At 45.7% G+C, this 23,433-nt stretch overlaps 1 protein-coding gene across 1 annotated transcript in view; it reads left to right on the top strand.

Annotated features, from left to right (window-relative positions):
- Vapb (VAMP associated protein B and C) overlaps nucleotides 1-10,896 on the top strand; it is a 35,418-nt gene extending 24,522 nt beyond the window's left edge. Inside the window, exons 3-6 of the mRNA XM_055596039.1 lie at nucleotides 2,898-3,001; nucleotides 5,624-5,704; nucleotides 7,348-7,524; nucleotides 9,576-10,896. Of these exons, the coding sequence (XP_055452014.1) occupies nucleotides 2,898-3,001; nucleotides 5,624-5,704; nucleotides 7,348-7,524; nucleotides 9,576-9,734 (521 nt within the window). The 3' untranslated portion in view covers nucleotides 9,735-10,896. The remainder of the gene's footprint in view (nucleotides 1-2,897; nucleotides 3,002-5,623; nucleotides 5,705-7,347; nucleotides 7,525-9,575) is intronic.
- The last annotated feature ends 12,537 nt before the right edge of the window (nucleotides 10,897-23,433 follow it).

Raw genomic sequence — 23,433 nt, 5'->3', positions numbered from 1 at the left:
GTGCTATGGGGGCTTGTAGGGTGTCTTCCTGGTCTGGAAGGGCTGCATGGGCTAATTTTGGTGGAAATGAAATGGGGAGAGCCCCTGGTTGGGGAAAAGTGAGTGAGAGTTGGTTGTGCCTTGTCGAACATGCAGACGCTTCCAGGTCAGATTCTGACACTAGAGCAGACCTTCCTTATTTACCCTGTCCCACTGTGGCGCACATCAAAATAGTCTGTAGCCATCCAGCTCCCCAGAAGCAGCTTTCACGCTGCATTTGATCCGGTTGTCTTTTTCTAAGCCAGTGTGTATTTTAAGCTGCCTGGCTTCTTCTCTTTTGAAGGAGGTCTGGCCTGCTCAGTCCCGTGCCTCATGACCCTAAAGGTTTTTCACAAGGGTCCCACTTCCATGTCTAGTGCAGTGGGCTGTGTGTCCTGAGCACAGTGTGGGTGAGGGCGTGACTGGACGTAGGTCGTCTCCTGGTAACAAGCCTCTTTTAATGTTCTGTCAGCCGATGCATTCTGAGGGAGGATGGTTCACTTAGGGTTTTTATCATCCGTGTCTCTGGTATTTAAATGAAATAAGTTAAGTTAATGGGAAGCTCTTTTATAGCCTGTCATGGAAAAAAGTACATAATTTGTGCCACAATTTGCAACGAACTAGCGCTGACCAACATTTATTCCATCATGTTCTCATAAAGTCTCAGCTGAAACTGGGTTTGACGTGAGATGGTGGCAGCTGAGGAACAGAAACCTGAAGGTCTGTGTGAAGCGGGGTGTGGGTCCTGAGGTATATCAAGGGTCTGTAGAATGTCATACACAGAAAGGACAGCCAGTGGGAGGCAGGCAGCTGCTTCTCTGCTTGTTTCTGCAGCAGAGGAGGGACAAGTCCCCACCTTATTCCCAGGGCTTTCCAGAAGAGCACTCCAAAGACCCTACTTCCCATTCCTGGTCAGGGTTCTCCAGTCAGCCTTGAACAGGGCTGTGAACATGTGTATTGACTCAGAAGATATAACCGGCAACCACTAGCCCTTGCTCTGTGTGCCTTGCCATCAGATGGTTCTCCACTGTGAGTCTAGTGATGGCTTTTGGCAAAGCTGCAGAGGGCCTTCAAATGTATGCTTGCTCAGAGCAGCAAAGCACCTCGGGGCCCTCCACCCTCTATCTACAGTACTGGCTTCAAGCCTGCTCCTGTGGCTCTGGCATGGCCTTAGTTAACTCTTTTCTCTTTAGATCATCTCAAGAAGGGCTCCCTATAGGCACTAGTCAGATTGATTCCCTCTGGAAAGGGCCAGGAAGGCAGTGTTAGTCTCTGAACTTCTTGTGCTACTGACAGTTGAAGATCCCAAAGAGTGTGGTCTTTGTGAGCTATAGTGATATTTAGTATATTAGAAATTTTAAAATGACTAATTTCTTTAAAAATTAAAATCCATCAATTATATGTTAGTGATAATATTTATTATGAAAGTAGCTATTCTCAAGAAATTAAAAGGCTGGCATTGTTGACAGCTTCTGCAAATTTGACATCTTAATAGACTAATTCTCATGTCCGCTTCATTCGGCGTGTTGTGCTGCTGTCTTGGTGGGTGTGTTACCCAGGCAGGAAGTTAATAGCATCTTTAGACAGCTCTGTGGCAGACAAGTAGCATTTTGTTGTTGTTGTTTTGTTTTGCTTCTTTTTTTTTTCAGTGCTAGGGTTGACCTCGGCTTTGTACAGGCCACGTAGACCAGGCTGGCCTCAAATTGAGATCCACCTGCTTCTGCCTCCAGAGTGCTGGGATTAAAGGTATGGGCCATCACCTACAGGCAGATGGACACATAGAGTGGGAATGTGACTCTGAGTCCGAGCCAGGCTGGAGCCCCTCATAGCCTTTAGCTTCCCATCTAAGAGGTAGAAGCCTTTTATGGGTCAGGCTGTGGAGGGCAGGAATGGCATCCTTTGATGCGTTGAGAGCAGGAACTATGAAACAAACCTTTGGATTTGAGTGTCTTTGTGAAATAAGGAAAACTAAAAAACAGACCACAGAATAATAGCCTTCTCCCTCCCTCCAGCAGTACATGCCTCTTAGGAATCCAGAGGGGTAACAATAGTGCTGAAAAGCAGAGCCCAGTTTCTGGCCCATGGAGACACTAGGCCCGCACTGGCTCTCTGAAGCTTCCTCTGCTCATGGATTTAGGTTTCAGGGAAGGACACTAGGGGCGAGGCTCATTAAAGCAGTGCAGTGAAGAGTGTGTTGCCAAGCAGCCTTCATGTAACAGGGTTTGGCCTGGGTCGTCTGGGAAACTGGTCCAAGGAAGCGAATCAGACTAGAAGACCCCCTCAGTATGGGGGGTGGGGGGTGACCCTGGATGGGGGAGGGGCAGGAGTTGTGTTTTTTGCTGTGGGAAATCCAGCTTATAAGCTGTCTCCAGAATTCTATTGGCAAAATCATATTTCAAGCCTTACCTTGATGAGCTGCGTGGGAAATGGGGCGGAGAGAAGCGAAAAACCATGCTGAAACGATTTGAGTTATTCTGTCTTTCTTCTCAAAAAGATCATTTGGCAATGTTTTCTTGAGAAAAATAGGCCTTTGGTGTTTCTCCCAGTTTATGTCTTCAGTAAGAACTATAAGACAGCTTAGGGAAGCTTTGTAGGAGCATGAGTAGTGTTATCAGAAGTCAGGTACCCAGGTTCTAAACCCAGCCTACAGTGCAGTAGTACCTGCTCCAGGTGGGACAGGCCCCAGCCTTTCTGGCCTTAACTGCTGACCTGCAGAATGGGGGTTGGGGAGGCTATCCATCCCTGCTGGCTCATGTCCTTCCTCGGGGTCCAGATGGGAGAACTGGGAAGCTGCTTTACTCCACAGTGTAAGTGTTAGCGTGACAAATGACTCTGATAACCACATTCTGACCCTCCTAATGAAATATTTTCTTTCTCAGTGATGTTACAGCCTTTCGATTATGATCCCAATGAGAAAAGTAAACACAAGTTTATGGTTCAGTCTATGTTTGCTCCGCCTGACACTTCTGATATGGAGGCAGTAGTAAGTACGAACACTTCTTCTCTCCAGTCTGCTAAGGCAGCTGTGGCGGGTGCATGCCTTTTCACTGTTGATGGGGCCCTGTGCTGTGAGGAAGGTATGCACTCTGCCTTGTGTGCTTTCCCAACTTTGGGGAATAGCTGCAGCAGTTTACGGGGCTGTTCTTTTCTGACTTGATGAACTGACCAGTGCTCTGCTCTCGTGGACCCCTTCCTCCCTATCTCCTGTGCCACCGGAGAGTGTTCAGGATGCTTCTGTCCTGTGTCCAGCCCCTCAAGCCCAAGTGTTGCACACTAAGTGCCCCTCCTCCACACCGACACTGCCTTGTGTTGCTTTCCTTTTTCATCTGGTTCTGGTCAGCATGCTTCTTTTTCTGAGGCTCCAACTCGGGTCTTGTTCACACTACCCGGGTGCTCTGCAGCTGAGCTGCACCCCGAGCCTGCTTCTTTGTTCTTTAATTTCCTTCATTTCTATCTCTCCTCCCCGTGTGAGTACGTACATGTTTAGCAGTGCCCCTAATTTTAGTAAAATTAAGATGCCTTTGTTTTCATAAATAAGCAATGTTTTATAGCATTGTTTTTTCTGGAAGAAGAGAAATTAGAATGGCAATTTTCCCCAAAGGTGGTTCTTCGTGTATTTCAGTGAATCAACAAGGACCTGGGTGCTGCTTGTTGATGTGTCTGGCTGGCCCAGAGATATCACGTCAGCAGTTGTTTCTTTTTCTGAGCTGTATCCTGAGGATGTCTCCTACCCCAATGTCACCACTCAGTCTTTGTTTTGGAGCTTGGGAAAGCAAAACCAGCTGTTCAAATTGGCACCTACCTTGGGGGTAGAAAGGGAAGGTTAAGACAAGTATTGAGTTGGAGCAAGACCTTGTCATAAGACTGAAACATTTCTGTGCCCTTTCATTTCCTGACTTGTGTTGTGCTAGTCTATACAATGAAGGGAGCACATGACAGGCACAGAAGGTGGATCGTCCACAGGCCATGCCTTTGGTCTGGCTTCAGCTGTGGTGTAGTTGGAAGGATGGGGGCTTGGCTGTCCTGCTCTGAGGCACCTTCCTTTACTAGTGCTGTGGTCTGTCTCAAGTAGGCTTTGTTGATGCCTCTTGAAGTTTTGGCCACCTGTGGAGATAAAAACTCAGCCCACAGGGTTTTGAGGAGAGTTTGCCCACGTCCTACACGTCACCTGAGCAATTAGGAGCCTGGGTGCTGCAGGTTGATAAAGGGCTTTTTATTTCTCAGTGGGTTGTTTTTAATAGCTGTTTTAAGTGTTTGGGCAGCACATTCTGTAGGGTTCTGTGGACATGCCCACCTGAGTGAAAGCCGAGTTGGATGGAGGTGGTTGTTGGTTCTTCTGCACCAGACCCAACTGCTAGGAGAGCCAGTGTTGCTGTTGAGCTGACAGTGACAGGAAACAGCAGTGCCTGATTGCCTTTGCCTCAATGGACTCTGTGTGAACATTCTACCTGAGCTGTCATAGTCTTCCTTGTGCTAGCTGCCTACAGGAGGAAGGCTGCTGACTGTCCCCGAGCCCTGCAGAGCAAGGATACTCTTTTTTGATATCGGACTGTGTGCACTCACACAGTGAGCTAGTTATCAGCAGCCTAATGAGGATGAGTCCCATCCAGTGCACTGAGCACTTCAAGCACTGGCTATAAAGCCCCTCGGGATTTATAGCTTTAGGGTCCAAGTCAGTGGGCTTGGAGGCAAAGTCTGAAATCCCAGATCATCTGATTATTTCCTTATCATTAAATTTAGATTCAAATTTGAGGGTAAGAACAATCCATGCTTAGGTGATGTTACTGCCAGCTTTTCCTGCTCTTGGTTCAGCTCCATGAGTTGGCTCAGATGGTGTGGGAGCCTGTCTGCCCTGTGGTCTGCAGGCAGTTCTCTGAGACTGTTGAGTCCTACTCACCAGCACTCTGTCACCAGCATTGAGCACAGAGATGGTCCTTGCATGATCCTGTCTGACTCACATGTAGGCATATGATCATGGGCCTTTCACAGAACAACAGACATGTGTTGGTGTCTTTCTGTGTAGCTCAGTGTTCTCAGGTGTCCTGTTGGTGGAGTGCTGTCCCACTGACTGCTTGTGCTGTAGCTAGGCTAGCAATGCTCTGTGCTGGAAAAATTGATTGCCCCAGCTGTCATGCGTGCAGCCACAGGAGTGGCATGGCTCTCTGGTGGATGTGCCCATTGGTGGTTGACAGGGTAGGGTTGAATACTCACCCTTCAGCTCTCTAGGTAGTGTGTGCCCTGTCATGTAAACTACAGTGTCTTAAGGAGAGCTAGAGTTACCTTTAGAGGTGGGCAGCTCTTGTTGAGTTGTGCTCCCTGAGCCTGGGCTGCCTGTGAAGCAGCAATGGGTGAGTTTGGGCAGGCTCTAAGGAGCTAGGCAACAAGACTGCAGGGTTTGCAAAGTGTGATAAATATTCAGGAGAGCTAGTGCATTTAATCTTGTCATGTTAAAAATATTGAAATCTCAGCAGACTTAAGTTCTTTATTTGATATACATCAGGGCTTTCTCATTAAGAGTATTTTTCTGAAATTGTCAGTTATAGGAGGAGAATTATTCTTCCAGCAGCTTGATAATACCCTGATTATTAAATTTAAATTGTTTTAGTGGAAGGAGGCAAAACCGGAAGATCTTATGGATTCAAAACTTAGATGTGTGTTTGAATTGCCAGCAGAAAACGCTAAACCAGTAAGTATGTCTCTAGTTAACAGTAATCGAATGTTGCAAGCTGATACTTATTTGCATGCCATCTCCTGTGAAACCAAGATTTAAGTTGGCAAATTATTTTCCTCCCTCTAATGTACAAAGGAAAAAATAAGCTGAAGTCAACAGATACGCAGGCTTTATAAAGTCAACCTTGGAGAAGCAGCCAACGGAAACACTGTACCCCTGAGAAGTATAACCTGTTGGCTCCTGAGGTCATGAATCCCGGGGTGGCAAAGTAGGGAGACCAAAATGGAATAATTTATCCATTATTATGGTGCTAGGGCAGGTGGTGAACTCTTAAGAGAGTCCTTCCAGTGCCCCTTTCAGCATCTACTCCTCTTCCTTGCCGTTTCCCTGTGGACTCTGGGGCAGCTCTGTTTAAGGAGAGACTTTGTTGGCCTCAGTGCTGTTGTCATTTTGCTCTGGACCAGCTTTTGCTTTTCATCAGGAAGCAGCATCCTGTGCACTGTGGGGTGTCGAGCATGAGCCAGACCTCTGCTCTCTAGACACTAGCAGTACCTCGGGTTTTTCATGGAGGTTGCTGTGTGCCCCATTGGGAGCCATTCTTGTTCCTTGCTTCCCTGGCTGTCTCCTCTATCTCTGTGCTGACTTCACCTGAGTCCTTAATATGGACCAGTAGAATGAAGGACGTGACATCTCAAATACTTCCCTTCAAACTGGCCAGAAAAGTTAAAGTTGTGTTAAGTAAAAGCTGTGCATGATCTGCAAGGCCCCTGCCAGCGATGTTGGGAGCTGGGAAGGGGAAGCGTTCTGCGTGTTTCTTCACATGATCTAATGAGCGCCAAGAATGCTGTTGATTGGGGTCAGAACTGTGTCGTGTTTTCTTCTGCTCTGTAATCAGCTACTGCTGTCTTAGTTCTTTGCAGAAAAGTTAATTTTGAAGTAGGGAGGCATGGATCCCAACCCCAGGCCCATGATAAGTGGGCTCGGGACTGGGCTCTGCCTTCCAAGGCTCTCCCTGCTGTGGGGAGGTGAAGGGGGTAGAGCTTGATGCCTGCTTTTCAGATTGCTGCCCAGAACCTCAGGTGACCATCCTGAGTGCTTCTTAGTTCTGCTTCCACTGACTGGCCCATCCTCCAAGAGGGTCCAGGGGAACAGGAGGGTGTAACCTCTCCAACCAGATACTTGGCTCACTCAAAGCTTGTTTGGCCTTATCCCTCCTTGTAGGTGGCCCATGGGTAGCACTCATGGGATCTTCTACCTCCCCATCCCCACTCCACTCCCATCCTCACCCCCAGCGGCTTGGGATGCTCAGCTCTTCTGCAAAGGTAATTTGCAGCTGATAATTCCTGAGCTTGCACAATTGCAGTATGCTAATTTTTGCATGGCAGGAATTTGATAGTGCAATATGCACGGTCCTTTTTCTCCTCCTTGAAGTATTAGCCTCAGCCCAACTTCATTATTTGCCCTTATTCATAATTTCTAGGGCCCGGTAGCTTTAGATTATCAAGATATTAGATAAAGTGATCCATTTAAAAAATAAATGTGACATTTTACAGTGAGGAGGAAATGCTACCTCATGTATTCTGTGCTGAGAACTACTTTGCATAAAATCCTTTCTTACATAGTTGGTGACACTTGGGCTTTCATTTATTTCTGAACAGCATGATGTAGAAATAAATAAAATTATACCCACAAGTGCATCCAAGACAGAAGCACCAGCGGCCACTAAGTCCCTGACGTCGTCCCTTGATGACACCGAAGTGAAGAAAGTGATGGAGGAATGCAAGCGGTTGCAGGGAGAGGTGCAGAGGCTTCGGGAAGAGAGCAGGCAGCTCAAGGTAATTCCCTTGCTGGGCACACTGGCATCATAGGTGCGCAGTGGTAGTCCCAAGCCTACATGGTTTGGTTTATTTCTTTTCATTTGCTTACTTTCTCCTCCCTCCAGCATTCAAAAGATCTTTGGACTGTAGACAACTGCCAAACGGTTGTCTACCTAAGGAACCAAACCCATTCCTACCTCCATTGGTCTAGGTTGAGCTGGTTCTTTGAATATGCACTGTCAGACTGCACTGTGGTGCACCCCTGGGGCAATCTTAGTTGGAGGCCAAATCCTGCCCTACTGTTTTAACATGGGCAAATGAATTTTGAAGTCTAAGTAGGTCTGAGCAGTAGAAACTCCTCAGGCTGCTCTGAGGGTGGTGAGAGGAAGCCACGGCGCTGGCCCAGTTAAGGTGGTGGAGGTATGCAGGAGAAACCAAGGCTGCAGCTCAGGGGACCTGGCTGGGCTATGCAAGCTGCCCTGCGGAGGCTGGAGGCACCCTTGGTCTAGCAGCCCATGCTGCTGTCTACACAGTTTGTATGAGGTCTCATCTGTTCCAGGCCCATTTCTCAGGCCTGATTGCTGAGTATCTCTTGGCCTTACTTCTAGCTGCAGAACTGTGAATCTGTCTGACTCAGATGTGGATATACCTGAACATCTGAATATAGGAACTTTTGTTGCAGCTTAAATTTTGAGGCCTATTTGTTCTTAATCTTGATGACACCACCCAAGCATGTAATAGGTTTCCCCTCTTTACCTGCTGTGGCAGCAGATGTGCATAAGACACTCCCTTAAGCCGACTCCCTGCTTCAGCTCTGAGGTAGACATGGGAGGACAGCGGCTTAGGAGTGGCCTCAGCACCAGAAGCTTCTCTTTGAGTGCTTCTCCTCAGAAATAGAGTTCTGCACCATTTAAAGTGATCTATAGGTAGGGGTAGCTTCTATGTAAACTCAATAAAATAAATGCTGTGTTTTGCTGTGCCCATTTTTTTTTTAAGTTAATCGAACGCTGCAGCTCATTCATCACTGTACTGTGGTACTGGCCTTGCCCATGAGCAGAATATCTCTAAAATAATATCAGAGCCATGTTGATGTGCATGGGGCAGTGTATATGTGTGTGCGCAGCACACATACGCTTTTTCCTGCCAGACATTGGCTTCTTGTTTACTGAGATCTGTGTGCCAGGCGTTGTAGGCTCAGCTATGAGCATGCTGCCCTGGGGAGCTCCCCAGCCCATGTCCTTAGTGGGCCCGTGGAGAGCTGCAGATCATTGGGAGACTGAACTTGGCACTTGGCAGATAAGAAAGAAGCAGAGGAAAAGGATAGAGAGTGTCAGCAGTATGGGAGGCTTGAAGATGGGAGCCTCCTGGCACTGGCCCTGTGCAGCAGTGGAGCCTGGGAAACAGCATCGGAAGTACCTGCAGATCCCTCAGGCGTGGGGAGTAAAAGACAGACCCTTCATTCCTTACTGACCTTGGGAGCATGGTGGGTTGGTCCAGCTTCTGTGTGCCTGGAAGCAAGAAGCCAGGCCTTAGTTAGAAGAAGCTGTTTGTGGTGGACAAATAGGTTTTCTTCTTTATATGCCATGGCAGCAGTTGCACATAGTATGTGTTTAAATTCCAAGGAAGATTTGATTCAGCAGTCTACCTAGACCTCTTACCAAGCACCGGCCCTGCAGGCTATATAGGTCTCCACTGGATAGCTGGTTGTGATTTGTGTTGTGAGATTTCAGAGATGAGTTGACTGAACAAACTTGTGGGTTCAAGACAGGGCAGAAGTTAGACCTGGAAGTAGGCAGGGGTGAGGCCAAGACATGGCCAAAAAAACCTGGCCACTCCTGTGAAGAGATTTTTTTAGTTCACGAGGAGCTGAGGAATACTCTTCAGGTTGGGATTAGAGAGAGAGAGAGAGAGAGAGAGAGAGAGAGAGAGCGCAGCTCTGGCAGGAACACTGAGGCCAGGAGGGTCCTGGCAGTGCCTTCTTCTGTTGGCTTCCCCGTGCCTTTTTCAGTCTGGTTAATCATGTCTGCCAAGCCACGAGCTGCTTCTGAAATGTGTGCTTGTTCCCCTAGGAAGAAGACGGGCTTCGGGTGAGGAAGGCACTGCAGAGCAACAGCCCCATGGCAGCTCTGGCTGCCACTGGGAAGGAGGAAGGTCTCAGCGCCCGGCTGCTGGCTCTGGTGGTTTTGTTCTTTATCGTTGGTGTCATTATAGGGAAGATTGCCTTGTAGAGGCCGCATGCGAAGGATGGCAGATTGGATTGATGGATCTACCACATCATGGGATTTAAATTTATCATAACCATGCGTAAAAAGAAATTAATGTATGATGACATCTCACAGGTCTTGCCTTTAAATACCCCTCCCCATGCACACAAATGCACACACAAATATAGCATAATATAATGATCTTTTAGAAAGTTAAAAACGTATAGCAAATGGGTGGGGAAAGGATGGTCAATTACTGAAGGATGCCGTGATTAATCACAGTGGCATATTGTAGCTGTCACGTTAAACTCGGGTAGGCCTGGGCACATGTTGCTAGATCACGTCTCTTAAAGCAAGAAGCTCTTCCTCACGTGTTGGGGCTGGCCCATGGGAGTGCGAGTCCTGCGAGGTGGGGTCTTTTCTCACCCAGGTGGCCTCCCCAGGCCTGCTGTTCTGTCCAAGCATCAGCTCCTCAGACCTACAGAGCTACAGACGCCAAAATGCATTGCACAGTGGCCACAGCTTGTGTGCCTGTAGGTGGTGAGAGAGGCAGGAGTGGACGGACTGACCCAATACTTGGAAATCGACGTCTGTACTCTGTTCTCTTATAGGGACCAAGCTAAATTACCGTTGGCTCGTGTAGTGAAATTGAGCTGTCCATCAGAGATTGTAATGCGTATTTAACTTATTTAGTGTATTTCATCCCATGTGTTCCTACTGTCACCAGAGTACAGGCAGTGCCGCAGCCCGCACGTCCCTGTGCCACAGACCACAGTGAGGGACTGCTACGTGGGTGTGGTGGCTCCATGTCCCTGGAGGTCTGAGGGATGGGGAGGGCCTGAGTTTGAGACAGCTGCCAGGAAGCGTTCTGTTGCAGGTCTGTAGCCTTGTCCTGAGGACAGTCAGCTCTGTTATCCGGTCTTCTAGACTGTTCTTCTCTCCCATACCAGTCCCCCTTCCGGAACACAGGCCAGGTCTGACCTGCCCTTCTCAGGATGAATGAGTCAGGCTGCAGAGGACGAGGGCCAGGGAGGTCAGGGGGGAAAGCACCTCAGCAAATCCATCTGCTGGTGATGAAGAATCTTGACTGTGAATTAATTTCATGCCGTAAAAGACTGATCCAGTTCTGCTCAACTAAGTAGCATCGTAAAGGAAGAGATTAAAATAAAGCCCCAAATTAAGAGTCCTTTTGTCATTTTGTCACATTTGCTGTGTGTGGGATTATTATTATCAATCATCGTTAGTGTGCTATGGAAGGTTGATTTTAAAATGAACTCTATCGGTGGGAAACACACGTTTAATGATTTGACTCTACACACATCTGTGTATACACACATACATATATTACTATTGCTTTTATTATATTTTTGGTTGGCTTCAGCTAACAGCACAGAAAATAAAGCTGCTGCCATCTCAGGTTCGCTGTTCTTCCCCTTCTGTGACCTTGGCCCTTCAGTGGCAGGCCTGGGTCTGACAGGACAAGCCCATCTAAATGAAGAGACTGACCTGGACACCTTGAGCCACACTGCTGCGGTGCCTGACTAGCCAGCTGGAACCTTGAGCTGGGTGAGAGGGGCGTCTGGGCGGTAAGCAGCCCCAGGAGCTCTCAGGGAATGCTGAGCAGCCCTGGTTTCCTCCCCAAGTCAGTTTCTGGATCCTTCCATGTACCTGAGAAAGGGAGGGTAAAGACTGAGCCGAGAGTGCTGACCTTCTGCCACCTGGCTTTCCATAGTGGCCTGAGATTTGGCAGTCACAAATGCTGCCAGTAATCCTGCTGCAGCTTCTTTTGGCCCCTCCATGCTTTGAGAGTGGAGTGATTCAGGACCTCCATCAGGACCTGGGGTATCATCTAGCTGACACCAGAGCCAGGGTCTGCAAGTGTGAAGGGATGTCTGTGTACCAGGACAACTCGAGAAGCAGAGTCAGTAGTGGAGTAGTGTGTCCAGGAGCTGCCCGGCTTGGGCCATGGAAGGTGGCTGTGTGCTTGCTGTGAGAATGCACTCGGCGGGCCAGGGTTGCAGGCGCTTCTGCCCTAGGGGCAACAACACCACCCTTCCAGATAGAAAGATATCCTTCCTTTGTTCGGTCCTCGGAAGCCCTTCCTCAGAGAGATGACTGGCCGAGAGTGGTGGTTTGTGGGGCCTCCTAACCGAGGGGAGGGTGGAAGGTGTAGGTTAGCAAGGCAGACTGGGTAACTGTCCGAGTCACCCTGGCCAGTAAAGAATGTGCGGGCAGAGAGGTGTTGGCAGGAAGAAAACTTACATGTGGGCTCTGAAGAGAGCTGTGCATATTTGGGGTGTCTTCTCTGAAAATTTCAGAGGAAAAAAAAAAAAAAAAACATGAGTAAGGCAAAGAGGAGGTGAGTATGGCTCTCTGTCCCAGAAGTCTGCTGTCTCCAGAGAGGACAGAGTCAGATGTTCTGGGAGGTGTAAAGCTGAGATTTGGTATGATGGTAGCCATGAGGCAGCCTGGGCAAGTCCTCCATGATTGCGGGGCCTCCTGCCCCTCCTCACTGGGTATCCTGGCTTTGGAAGCACCAGCTACAGCATTCACAGATGAACACAGTGGCAGAGTCCCATCAACTGCTATTGATTGGATTTCTAAGTTGATAATTTAAGCTTGGAAAGATACAGAGCACCTCTTAAAGACAGCAGGCGCTATTATCTGTCGGTGTGAAGCCCTGGCTTTAATTTTTTTCTCCTCCTAGTTTGCATGTTTTCCCTCTCTGGTCTTTTAAACTGCTGGCACCAGCAGTAATAAATACTGATAAAATCAAAATTGATTTTTACCAGTGGACAGTTTATGCCTAGAGAGACAGCTTATACCTACATAACACAGAAGGGGGAATGAAGAACCTCCAGTGAGCCGTGAAAACCTAACTGCTTTCAAACAAATCCTAGGAACAGCATTGCTGTGTGAAGATAGCAGTGCCCAGCCTGCGGCTGGCTGTGTTGAGTCAGACAGAACTGGATGCAGCGAGAGTTCAGAGCTAAATAGCCCTTCAGATTAATTTGAAAACAAGCCCTGTGTGTGCACATGTGTGTTTGTGTGTAGCATATGCGCTGTGTGTAATAGCTTGACAGTTCCCAAATGGTGCCTGTATTTTTTTTTTTCACACAGATCTTGGTGTTTTCAAACTCAAGAGTGCATGCCAAAATGCAGTGTCATTTGTCATTTTCAGCTCCTCAAAATTAACTGGCCCAAGTGCAAATTTCTAGTTACGGTTTGCAAAATCCTTCTTCTAAGGGAGAGATGGAGACACAGGAGAGTTGGTCCCATGATTTAGGTCATCTGTATACCTGGGTGACATTCTCCAGGATAGAGGCCCACATTTCCCTTGCTTATAGGGGTAGTCATGTGTCCTACTGGCTGTCTACTGGGACGGAGGGGACAAGTAAAACTTTGCAAGTAACCAGAAGGCACCAGACTCATCCTAATTACACTTGGCCGTGTTTGCTGTTACTGAGAATGAATGCTTTTCAAAGCCAAGCAGAAATGTAATTGTGTTTAAAAGTGCCCTGCAAAGCGTAGATGGATGGGTGCTGTTTGCAGCATAGGGAGGCCCTGCCATCGCTCTCTGGGATCATGGCCCACTGGCTCCCTCAGGGATTCCCTGGCCTGATTGGACATAGAGGTCTTTTCCCTCCTCAAACAAGAGCTCCTATCATGGGAACAGTTGTCAGTGCCATCCTGGCTTCAGAGCACCTCCACGAAACCTCACACTGGGCTCTGCCCTGTACATAGGGAGACGAAAGCTTCAATGCATTAAGTGGGCAACCTATTAGTCTTGAGCTCAGTCGGCCCCAGCTTGTGCTGACATTCTAAAGCGCTGCTTGCTTGAGATCTGTGGATCAATGGAGGGAACAAGGTGGAGGGAGGTATTTGCTGCCCAGCAAGTCAGCTCATATGCGTTGTCATGTCTGCCTCCCCGACCCAGCCGGTGTTTCCAGGCTGAGCAGGAAGAACCAGGACTCTGGTGTGGTCTGAACACATCCCACATGATGAATACATGTGGCTGTTTCCATTACTCTCACTGCCCCTGTGCCTGGGGAATTATGGGGCTTTAGAAAGAAAATTACCACTGTGTCTCAGTGAGGGGAGGCCGCTCTGTCTGGAGGCTCCTCATAACTTGTAAATTAAATGTGAATGAGAGAAGTTCATTAAAATTGGCATTATAGAAGTGGCCTGTTGAGGTTTGAAAGCAGCTGAGCTCATGGTGTTGGGGCTCTCTCTGAACCTGTGGAGAAATACATGAGCAAGTGACAGACGACTGACACAGGAGCCTCGGGTGCAGACAGCTTGGGCGCTCTGAGTGCATTGCCCCCTGGCTCCTGGTCCTCCCATGGTCACTGCTTGCTCAACATGTGAGGCTCAGCCACTAAGAGTACCTGCTACTTGGGATGCACAAGGGAACCAGGCCCCGAGGGAAGGGGACTAGAGCCATTGACATAGCACTGTTTGCAGTTTTCACCCCAGTTCGTTTATTCCCATCACAGAGGCATGTGTAAAAATTTCAAAGGCACAGCACACACGAACATCTGTGTATTGTGTTTAAGAGAGATATGGGAAGGTGGAGGAAGGGTGGTTTTGATGAATATAATAATTACCTTAGGTTTTTTTTCTCCCTTAATGGGATTAATTTATTAGAATATGTGTGCATCTGCTCTGCAGAAGAGGAAGGAAAACTAGCAACAAAAACATAGCTATTATCCAACTTGCCACAAACATTTGCAGTTCTGATACCTTGGAGTGTCGCCACAGTGTGGGTCACACTGAGGAAAAGATGCCGTTGGGAAGAAGGGTGGCTGTGGGCACTGCCACCGTGTAAATGCTGACGATTATTTTGAACCAGAAAGCACTGATCTGTAACAATGCAATGCGGTTGTTGTATTGCAGCGAGGGGCTGATGCAGGTTTAATCATCTCCCTAATGGATGTGGGTGCAGGGTGGATGCTCTGCCCTGCTTTCCAGCCTGCATCCTGATGAGCCTCAGTAGCCGGCAGGGCCACTGCATGGTAGAGCTGCAACCGCAGCTCTGTTTCCCTGATGCTTAAAAGCCATGTCCGGCCGAAATAAAACAGATTACCTGTTACTTTCTGTCTCCCTTCAGAAGACACCAACTATGGGAGACAAATCAGATCTTTTAACACAGTCTCATTAAGGCTCCGTGCTAACAAGAGCACAGAGCTTACATGACTTACGGAGATGATGAATTAGCATGCGCGCACCACACATCGACTTACCAGCTCTCCCTGTAACACATAAAGGCCTCCATCTTTTTTATGGACAGGCTGCCTGCGTTCCCATCTCTTTGCTTTTTAGAAGTAAGCTAAATTCAGCTGCTAGGTCTCTTGTGCAGCATTTATTAAAAAAAAAAAGAAAAAGAAAAAAGCCTTTTCTCATTGAGCCTCTTACATGGCTTCAAAGGTCAGAATTTATTGTCTGTGATAGTGAAACCATGTGTACGAAACTGCCTTCTGCTCATGATCCATGCAGCAGCCGTTCCTAAAGCACTTTCCTTATTTTCTGCGCTAGATGAGGCGCCAAGAAACTAGTCAGCAGGAGGCATTTGGCGTTAGTGTGTTTCGCTGGTAAGCGGCCTAAGATCTGTGCTCTTATGTAGAAAAATGGAAAATGCATCGGGCCTCGTTTTTGTGCTGGCATTTCTTCTGTTGTTGTTCTGTTTTATTTTTTTTTGTTTTTTTGTTTTTTTTTTTTTTTTAATATATGAAATGCTGGCATTTGGAACTTGCTATAATAAACACTAGATAATCTTCCCATCACCGCCCCCTCCCCGTCTAAGGAGAAAAACAGCCTCAGTAATGCATGCCGTTCCCATCCGGCTTCACATACTTTCTCATCTCAAAGATCTGCAGCCTGTGACTGTGTGTGTTCATTCTGGCCTCAATATACGTCAACATTTTGGGGACTGAGTATCTTAAGAGATGTTTTAGAATGCTGCTATTTTCATAATCTCTCCTTTATGCATTTAAGCTGTATTTTCTGTTCATTCACAAAAATCAGAGCGGGAAAGGACTCTTCACCGTCATGTGCTTCCGTTATCTGATGTGTGATAAATCCATGGTTTTATGGCTGACTTTACATTTCCCAGAGGGAAGGAGACAGATTTCTACAGTGTCCAGACCAAAAGAGCCATTCACCAAGCGTTTTGTGTGTCGGTCTGATGAAACCTGCCCTGCCGCAGTATAAACTTTCGTGTGAGCTGTCTCTCCATATCATGTTCAATAAATTCTATGCTCTGAATATATTTAAATGATGATTCTGTGTAAAATTATTTTAAATGGAGGGCTTGAGAGTGGTGCGCTGCAGAGAATATACCAAGATCCATTGTTCTGCACACCCCCTGCTTCTTAGGGGATGGAAACCGAATTAAATGAAAACCGGGGTTCTTTGCACCAGAACCCAGATTTAAAGATGATTTGGATCAACTCTCTCGTTTTGCTTCCAAGGAACTCCCCAGGAGTGTTGTGTGCCCCTTTGCATGGGGTCCTCTGCATTCTCAGGTCTTCCTGTTGGGGGAGGTGGGTGTCACTGCCAGTGTAAATGAGCCGGCCTCTGTCTTTTAAGTCCTGACAGACAGTTCTGTTTCACAGTGTTGTGTGAAAGCATTCACCAAGACACCTTTAACCTCGTTTGGAAAAGCTAGGATGTCATGCAGCACCAGACAATACAGTCCCAAGGCAGTTCTCCACTGGCCCTCTTCCTCTGGAGGCAGTCTGAGTTTTTCCACCTGCCCTGCCATGCAAGTTGCCCTTTTGGAGACCATTTTGTGTCAGCACGCAAGCATTGCTCTGCTTGCTTGCTACTCTCTGTCTAGTGCACCTGAAACTCAGCCAGCTGAGGTGTTGTGAAGCAATTTTCTGCTCTTGCTGCCATACAGAGCTGTGCAGATGAGTCCTGATATTATGGGATTGGCCCCTAGAAGGTACACACAAAGGAAGTCTGCATTTTGAAGTTGAGTAGCTGGTCCCACTGCCCCCAGGACCGCTCCCACTGTCTCAGTCCTCCTGATCCACTCCTTTTTCCCCTCATTGACAGGTCATTTTCTTACACTGGTCTTTGCTCATCTGAAAGGTACACGTTTGATTTGCTGTCACAATCCAACAGTGGCTGGTTCACCCTGTCTGTCAGACACGTATGCAGATGATGATGATGGAGGTTCATACAGCTGTGCTTACTCCTCGCTGTGCATGTGCTGTCTCGGGTTTCTTTTGCTTGTATCTACCTGGGGTGAGCAGCTGTGCAACGAGTAAACACTACTTGAAAGCCTGTGAAGACCTGAGGTGAAGCCAGGTTGAGGGTAGGAGAATAAAGGCCATATACACAAGCGGCAGGCAGCACTAGCTGACAGAAGGAATGCAGGCATGCTCATAACTGCAGAACGGGTTTCCTATTCTGCAGCCAAGGGCATAAGAATGGGTTCCCCCACCCCAACCCCGTGTGTGTCGGAGGGGGGGGATGGCCCTGTGGCTCCAAAGTGAATGCTCTGACCTCTACTTGGTGACTGTACTGGCCTAAACTTGTGCCCCTCCGCATCCTTGGGGGGGGGGTGTCTTTCTCCCCATGGTGTTCACTAAGATTGCAAATCAAAGGCAAATTCACATCCCTGCTGCTTGTGGAGGGCTGAAGAATGGGGGATAGGGGGATCCTGGTGGTCAGGATGGGAGATGAGGGGGTAGGGCTATCCTGCAGACTCTCAGGGTCTTTTGTTAGTGCATTAGGGGATGAAGCTCTCATCCCTGAATTTGCTGGGTGCTATAATGGGAGTGGGGTACCCATCAGACACTGAAAACACGCCAGACTTGCACTTACAATCCAAGCTTTCTTTTTTTCAAGTAGAACTTCTGTTTCTGTTTTCTCAGCAACGTTTGACCACTAAAATCACTTCAAAGAAGAAAAGAAAGAGTAAAAATTTGGAAAAACACAAAATTCATGTTATAGACTTTTTGAAAAATGAACCTTTCTGCTACTTCAAAAACGTTAAGAAAATGTGTAGGAAGGCAGGAGGCTTTCAAAGCCAAGTCCCACTGTGTTTTCATCCTCTCTGCAGTCACGTGGCTGTTCTGAAGAATGGCTTCTGACCAGAGGAATAGTTTCCATTAGTAATGATAAAGCCAGCCACCAATACTGAGCCAGCCAATGTGTGAGGAAGGGCTGGTGGCCCCGGGCCAGGTCCCTGTCATTGGCCTGTTTTTCCTTTCTCCTGTGTTTCCCATAAACTCAGGGTGGAGTCTGAGTCCTATTTGCAGACTGCCCAGTGTTCTATTCCCCTGTTAGTCACGTTCTTTCTCTGCAAACCACAAGTCCACTGTCTGGCTTCCTCAACACATTCAAAATCCCTCTCATCAGGATCTGCCCTTTACATCATCAGAAGAATTGGTACTACATATACATCTGTGAATGGACATGTCGGTATATGATTGGCTTTTGTTTTATGCCAAAACCTTCTGTGTATACAATACAAAAAGCTGAAGTTGCCTAATGACCTCACAATGAAAACCAGCAGGCAGTGTCACCCTGGGCTTCCATATCCCTCAGGTGGCAGGCAGCACTTGCTCCTGATGCTAGAACTTCCAATTCCAAATAACATAAAAATATGCATGGCTTATTAGCACAGACATTATTGATTGATTTTCTTCTATGAAAGATGCTGTAAGAGAAATAATGAGGGTTGGGCTATATATTATTTATTATTAGCCCTATAATTATTATGGTGGTATTATCTAACCCGCTATCACAAATAATAAGACACAGATGTCTGTTAGATGTTATAATTGCCTTATATACCTTGGGCCGGACAGATATTCCTTCCTACGCTGTCTGAATCACCTCACCATCCATCTCCCAGCCCCCATCCAATGCCATCCTCCTTAACCATCCTATCTTCCATCCATACTCTTTTAAATACTTGCTTTTATACTTCATCTGGGCCTTTTCATGCCACTTCAGCCCCAAGAGATTTCCTCTCCAGGCTAACCCATCATGGTGTTTTCCTCCTTCCTTTCTTCCTGTCCCTCTGTCCCATGAGTCTCATGATTCTCTCATCCTTAAAAGCCTGGGAACCTTAGCCATGCCTACCTGATTCTGCCCTGCCCAAGTATAGGTCATTTAATGAACCAATCAGGTATAATGTTTTAGGCAGGTTTACACAAACAAGGATGGGTGTATCTGGTGGGAAGTAACCAGATCTTGAGCACCAGTAATTAGCGTTAGACCAACCTCCAATAATTTCCTATATAAAAGTCATTTTTATACAGTAAGAATAATTATGAAACAATTATAAGAACCAATAGCTAAGGCATATATATATAATGTCTACTGTAAATGTATTTGGTGATCTTGAAGAAAATATCTATTCTGTCTATGAGGGTCTAGGGTTTTGTACCTAAGTTATTTTATGGTTTGTATCAATCAACCTAAAAACATCTATCTAGACCTAAAACATCTTTTTAATTCCTAAGCAACTAAGCTAATTGTAATATTATGACTCTCTGGTCTTAAACCTCATCAGAGACTTGAGGAGGAATAAAATTAATTACTTGAGTAAATAGGAAGTACATGTTAGCAGCTACCAAAAGACAGGAAATGATAGAGACTGTTTCCTGCCTGAACAGCCACCCAAAATTCTTTATTAATGCTAGAACATCATCTTCAGCCTTCTGGTCTGGTATATTTGACAGACATATATGTGAAGCAGGAACTGTTTAGGACTTGCTTACCTTGTCTTGGCAGAGTTGGCAGTCTACTTGGTCTGTATTTGAGCTTGCCCATTTTAGACAGAATTCTGTCTGTCATGAAGTGACAGCATTTTTCTTTACCTGGGTGGCTGGTTTACCATATTTGGGGCAATCTCCATATGGAGGTTCTTTGATGTTCAATCATCTTTTTTTGAGATAGGCTGAGTGCTGCCAGGAGATGACACGTCTGATTGTCAGATAATCCTTAAAATAATAAAAAGCAATTTAAATGCCATATTCTGTAGGTCTCTAGGTTTTTGAAGACTTATCTATTTGTTTTTATATAATCTTTCTATCTATAGAATCATATCTATCTGTTAAACTAAGGATGTATATTTTTGTGATGAATTAGGCTAGTGTCTGACATGGCCATGAATTGGTTAACTACAATTAACTTGCATTACCTAATATCCTAAATTTGTAATAGCAGTTTAAAAGTATTGGAAGTAACCTTGAATTTGTATCAATATAAAAAAATTTATACCAGTGTATCAAAAATAGACTTATTTTTGCATCAGTATACAAAATCCTATTCCAATGAGTTAAAAACAACCTTATTTGAGAATAACAAAGCCTTAAGTTGAGTAGATTCAATAACCTACCTTTTGTCTTATTCCTATAAGATATCCCTGTATTCCCCTTTCTTTTCAATCCCTTTTCTTCTTATCTGAGAAAAAGAAAAAGGAAGAGAAATCCCTAAGTCTAACCTTGTTTTCTCTCTGAATAAGACCACTAATAACTTATAACCATCTCCCAATAACAATAAACATTCATAGCTCAAGGAAACAACCAAAAACCTACCCAATCCCCCTTAAGGGAAAATGGTGGATGGATCCTATGGATTTCTTGTAGCTGATTTTTGGGATGAAGCAATCCTATTTGGCCCATAGGAAATTGGAAAAAAAAAATGGTTAAGCAAGCTAGCAATAACATTTGTGGACCAGTCTCTAAGTGTTGAGAAATTCCAGGCTTAATAGAAGTCCTGTTTGGAGCAGTCTGAAAGGCTGGACCAATTGAGATCCGTAGCTTTCCTTGAAACTCTCTTGGGAGCAGGCTTTGATGAGGAACAGCAACTGAGGCAGTTTAGGCTGAAACAAGAAAAATGCTGGAACATGCATGATGCTGGAACAGATATGTCAATATCTCAGCATGTTGAAAGGAAGAATCCTGTCAGGTTTGATCCAGCGTCACTGGTGTCCAGTTCTTTTGTTCTGAAAATGTGTAATTTCTCACAAGCATTATACAGTTCTAAAATTGTAAATGTATGAGATGTCCAGGATACACAGATCAATTAGGATGGCTCTCTGCTCTTTGTATGAGCAGACAAATGCCATCTGTAAATCTTTATTCATGCTCTATGAAAGAATGGCATGTACATGTCATGGAGATTCTGTAGCCAACAAGAATTATTAGCTATACATAGACATCCATATCTCGGTCAACTTCAGAGCTATTCCCATGTATTGGGATCAGCAATATAAGTTACCATTATTATTGAACATTCAATGATTATCATGTTAAAATCAAAACAAGGTTGTATACATCAAAATATACTTCTTGGGCTCTCGGGTACCTGTTATATTTGGCCAAGCCATTACCCGTCTCCTGAGAGAAGGCCTCCCATTAGAGAGACAAGCCCGATGCCTTTAGCAATAGAAAAGGCATGTTTTAAGTAAATTTTATATAAACTCCTTTTTAATTTAGAGTTTAAGCATACCCTAGGCATTGTGTACCTATTCAGAGGTTTAGGCCTGTGCTTCTATGTTACGGCTATATTTGTCCTATCCCTTTTTGTATATGAAATGGACAGTTATGCCTTTAGAGCCAAACTTTATGTAAACTCCCTTTTACTTTAAGCATACCTTAGGCATCTTGTACCTGGGTTTTTACATTGGTTATGGCTATTCTTTGGCTTGCCCCCTCCCTTTTTTTTTATATGGGATGGACAGTTCTGCCTTTTAGATATATGAGTTGTAATTTTGAGTGTTTAGGACTTAACTAGTCTGGCATGTACTTTGCCACCTATAAGCCCCTTTTTTTCCTTTTTTTGTTGTTTTGTTTTTGCATCAGGCATGACTGACATCTGTCTTCCATGGAAATGTCTCACATTCAAAAGGATAAGCCAGCTACCGGAGCAGTGTAACACCTTAATTTAGTCAGCATTGAAAAATTTTTTGACGTGGGAGGCATGCAGTTTGCATGTTTGTCTCCCAGCCTAGTTTTGGGTCCTTACATTGACCAACAGAACATATTTCTTAATCCAAAATGCCCTTTGGCATCAGTTCTCCTGTGGAAGTCCCACTTTCTGAGGAGATTGGCTGGCCTTTTTAGAGCAGTGTGACATCATCTCTCTCTACATAAATCTAAAATTGCTGTGAATCCAACCTGTAAATCAGTAAGGACATAATATCCATTATTAACAAAAAGCACTTACATGGTAATTAACCTAAAGGGAAAGTTTGTTATTTTGAATCCTAGACTGTCTTTGCAGTCGGCTAATAGCAGGAGCTGTCATCCTGGCTTTTATTATGTAAATTAGGTTGATTTGGAAGTCAGAGATCTGCCTGTCTCTGTCTCCTTCGTGTTGGGATTAAAAGGCCTGTGCCATCACCATCTTCTTCAAATATTTTATCTCAAATCCGGTATCATTGTAATTCAAAGCCTTTAAATGAAAATCAAGCAAAGAAACAAGAAAAAGTTAAGTTTTGGGCCAGTTGTGCCAATTTAGGCTATAACAAGCAAAGCCCAGTTAATTATTTTTTGGAATTTATTTGCTGTGATAGTATTGGTGAACCCTTCCCAGAGAGAGTTGACAAGCATCTTGTAGCCAGAGAACTTGGAATTTCAGCCATTATCAATCTAGTTTTTATTGGGAAGAGTTCCCTTTCTATTGCCTGTAACTTTTTATTCCATCCCTGGGCTTTCTCTCCATTTTCTTCTTGAACTTTCTTGGAGCAGACATGGAGAAAAGCCATCACCGTTAGACACCTTGCAACCAGATCCATGACTATGGTAACCAAAACAAAGCCAAAAGGGATCTAAACACCCTCTGCCATGGCGGTTTTATTTTAGATGCCATTCCAGGCCGAACTCTGTCTCGAGGTCTGCCTGCCTTCTCTAGCCATGGCCGCTGTTGTTGCTCTCTGAGAGCTGATCCAGCCTGCAGCAGCAAGGGATAACTCTTGTGTAGTGGAAGCCAGTTTTGTTAAATCTTAGTCTGCTTTTGCCTGAAGTAGGCTGTCTTGGGGGCGTGTATAAGAGTTCCTAAAGAGACAGAATTTGACTCCAGAGTTTTTAGGTTTTAAGTTGTGTCACTGGGAACTTATTCTCCCACCTCCCCCACCAAATTATGATGAAGTATGATTTAAAGGGCGTGGATACTTGAATTAGTTGGGCACTATTCGTTGTTGTAAGTAAAAGAAACGAGGAGTGTTTGGGATATATATTGTTAGCCCTATGATTGTCATGGTGGTATTATCTGACCTGTTATCAGATAATAGGACACAGACACCTGTTAGATTTTATAATTGCCTTATTTACCTTGGGCCAGGCAGATAGTCCTGCCTACACTGTCTAAATCTCCTCACCATCCATCTCCCAGTCCCCACCCAATGCCATCCTCCTTAACCATCCTATCTTTCATCCATAATCTTTTAAATACTTGCTTTTATACTTCATCTGGGCCTTTTCATGCCATTACTGGAGTCCTTCCCCCCGTTTGGACCTATGAGGTTTCCTCTCCAGGCTAACCCATCATGGTGTCCTCCTCCTTCCTCCCTTCCTGTCTCTCAGTCCTGTGATTCTCATGATTCTCTAATCCTCAAAAGCCTGGCAACCTTAGCTATGCCTATGGCAGGCAATAACCAGATCCTGAGAACCAGTAATTAGCATTCAACCAACCTCCAATAGAAAGATAAGGAATTGAATAGTCTCTCAATCCTGTCCCAACGACAGCTTTCCTTCCT

The sequence above is a fragment of the Psammomys obesus genome, unplaced genomic scaffold (assembly GCF_907164565.1).
Source record: "Psammomys obesus unplaced genomic scaffold, mPsaObe1.curated_primary_1811, whole genome shotgun sequence".
Lineage (NCBI taxonomy): Eukaryota > Metazoa > Chordata > Mammalia > Rodentia > Muridae > Psammomys > Psammomys obesus.
This window is presented reverse-complemented; position numbering and strand designations above follow the sequence as displayed.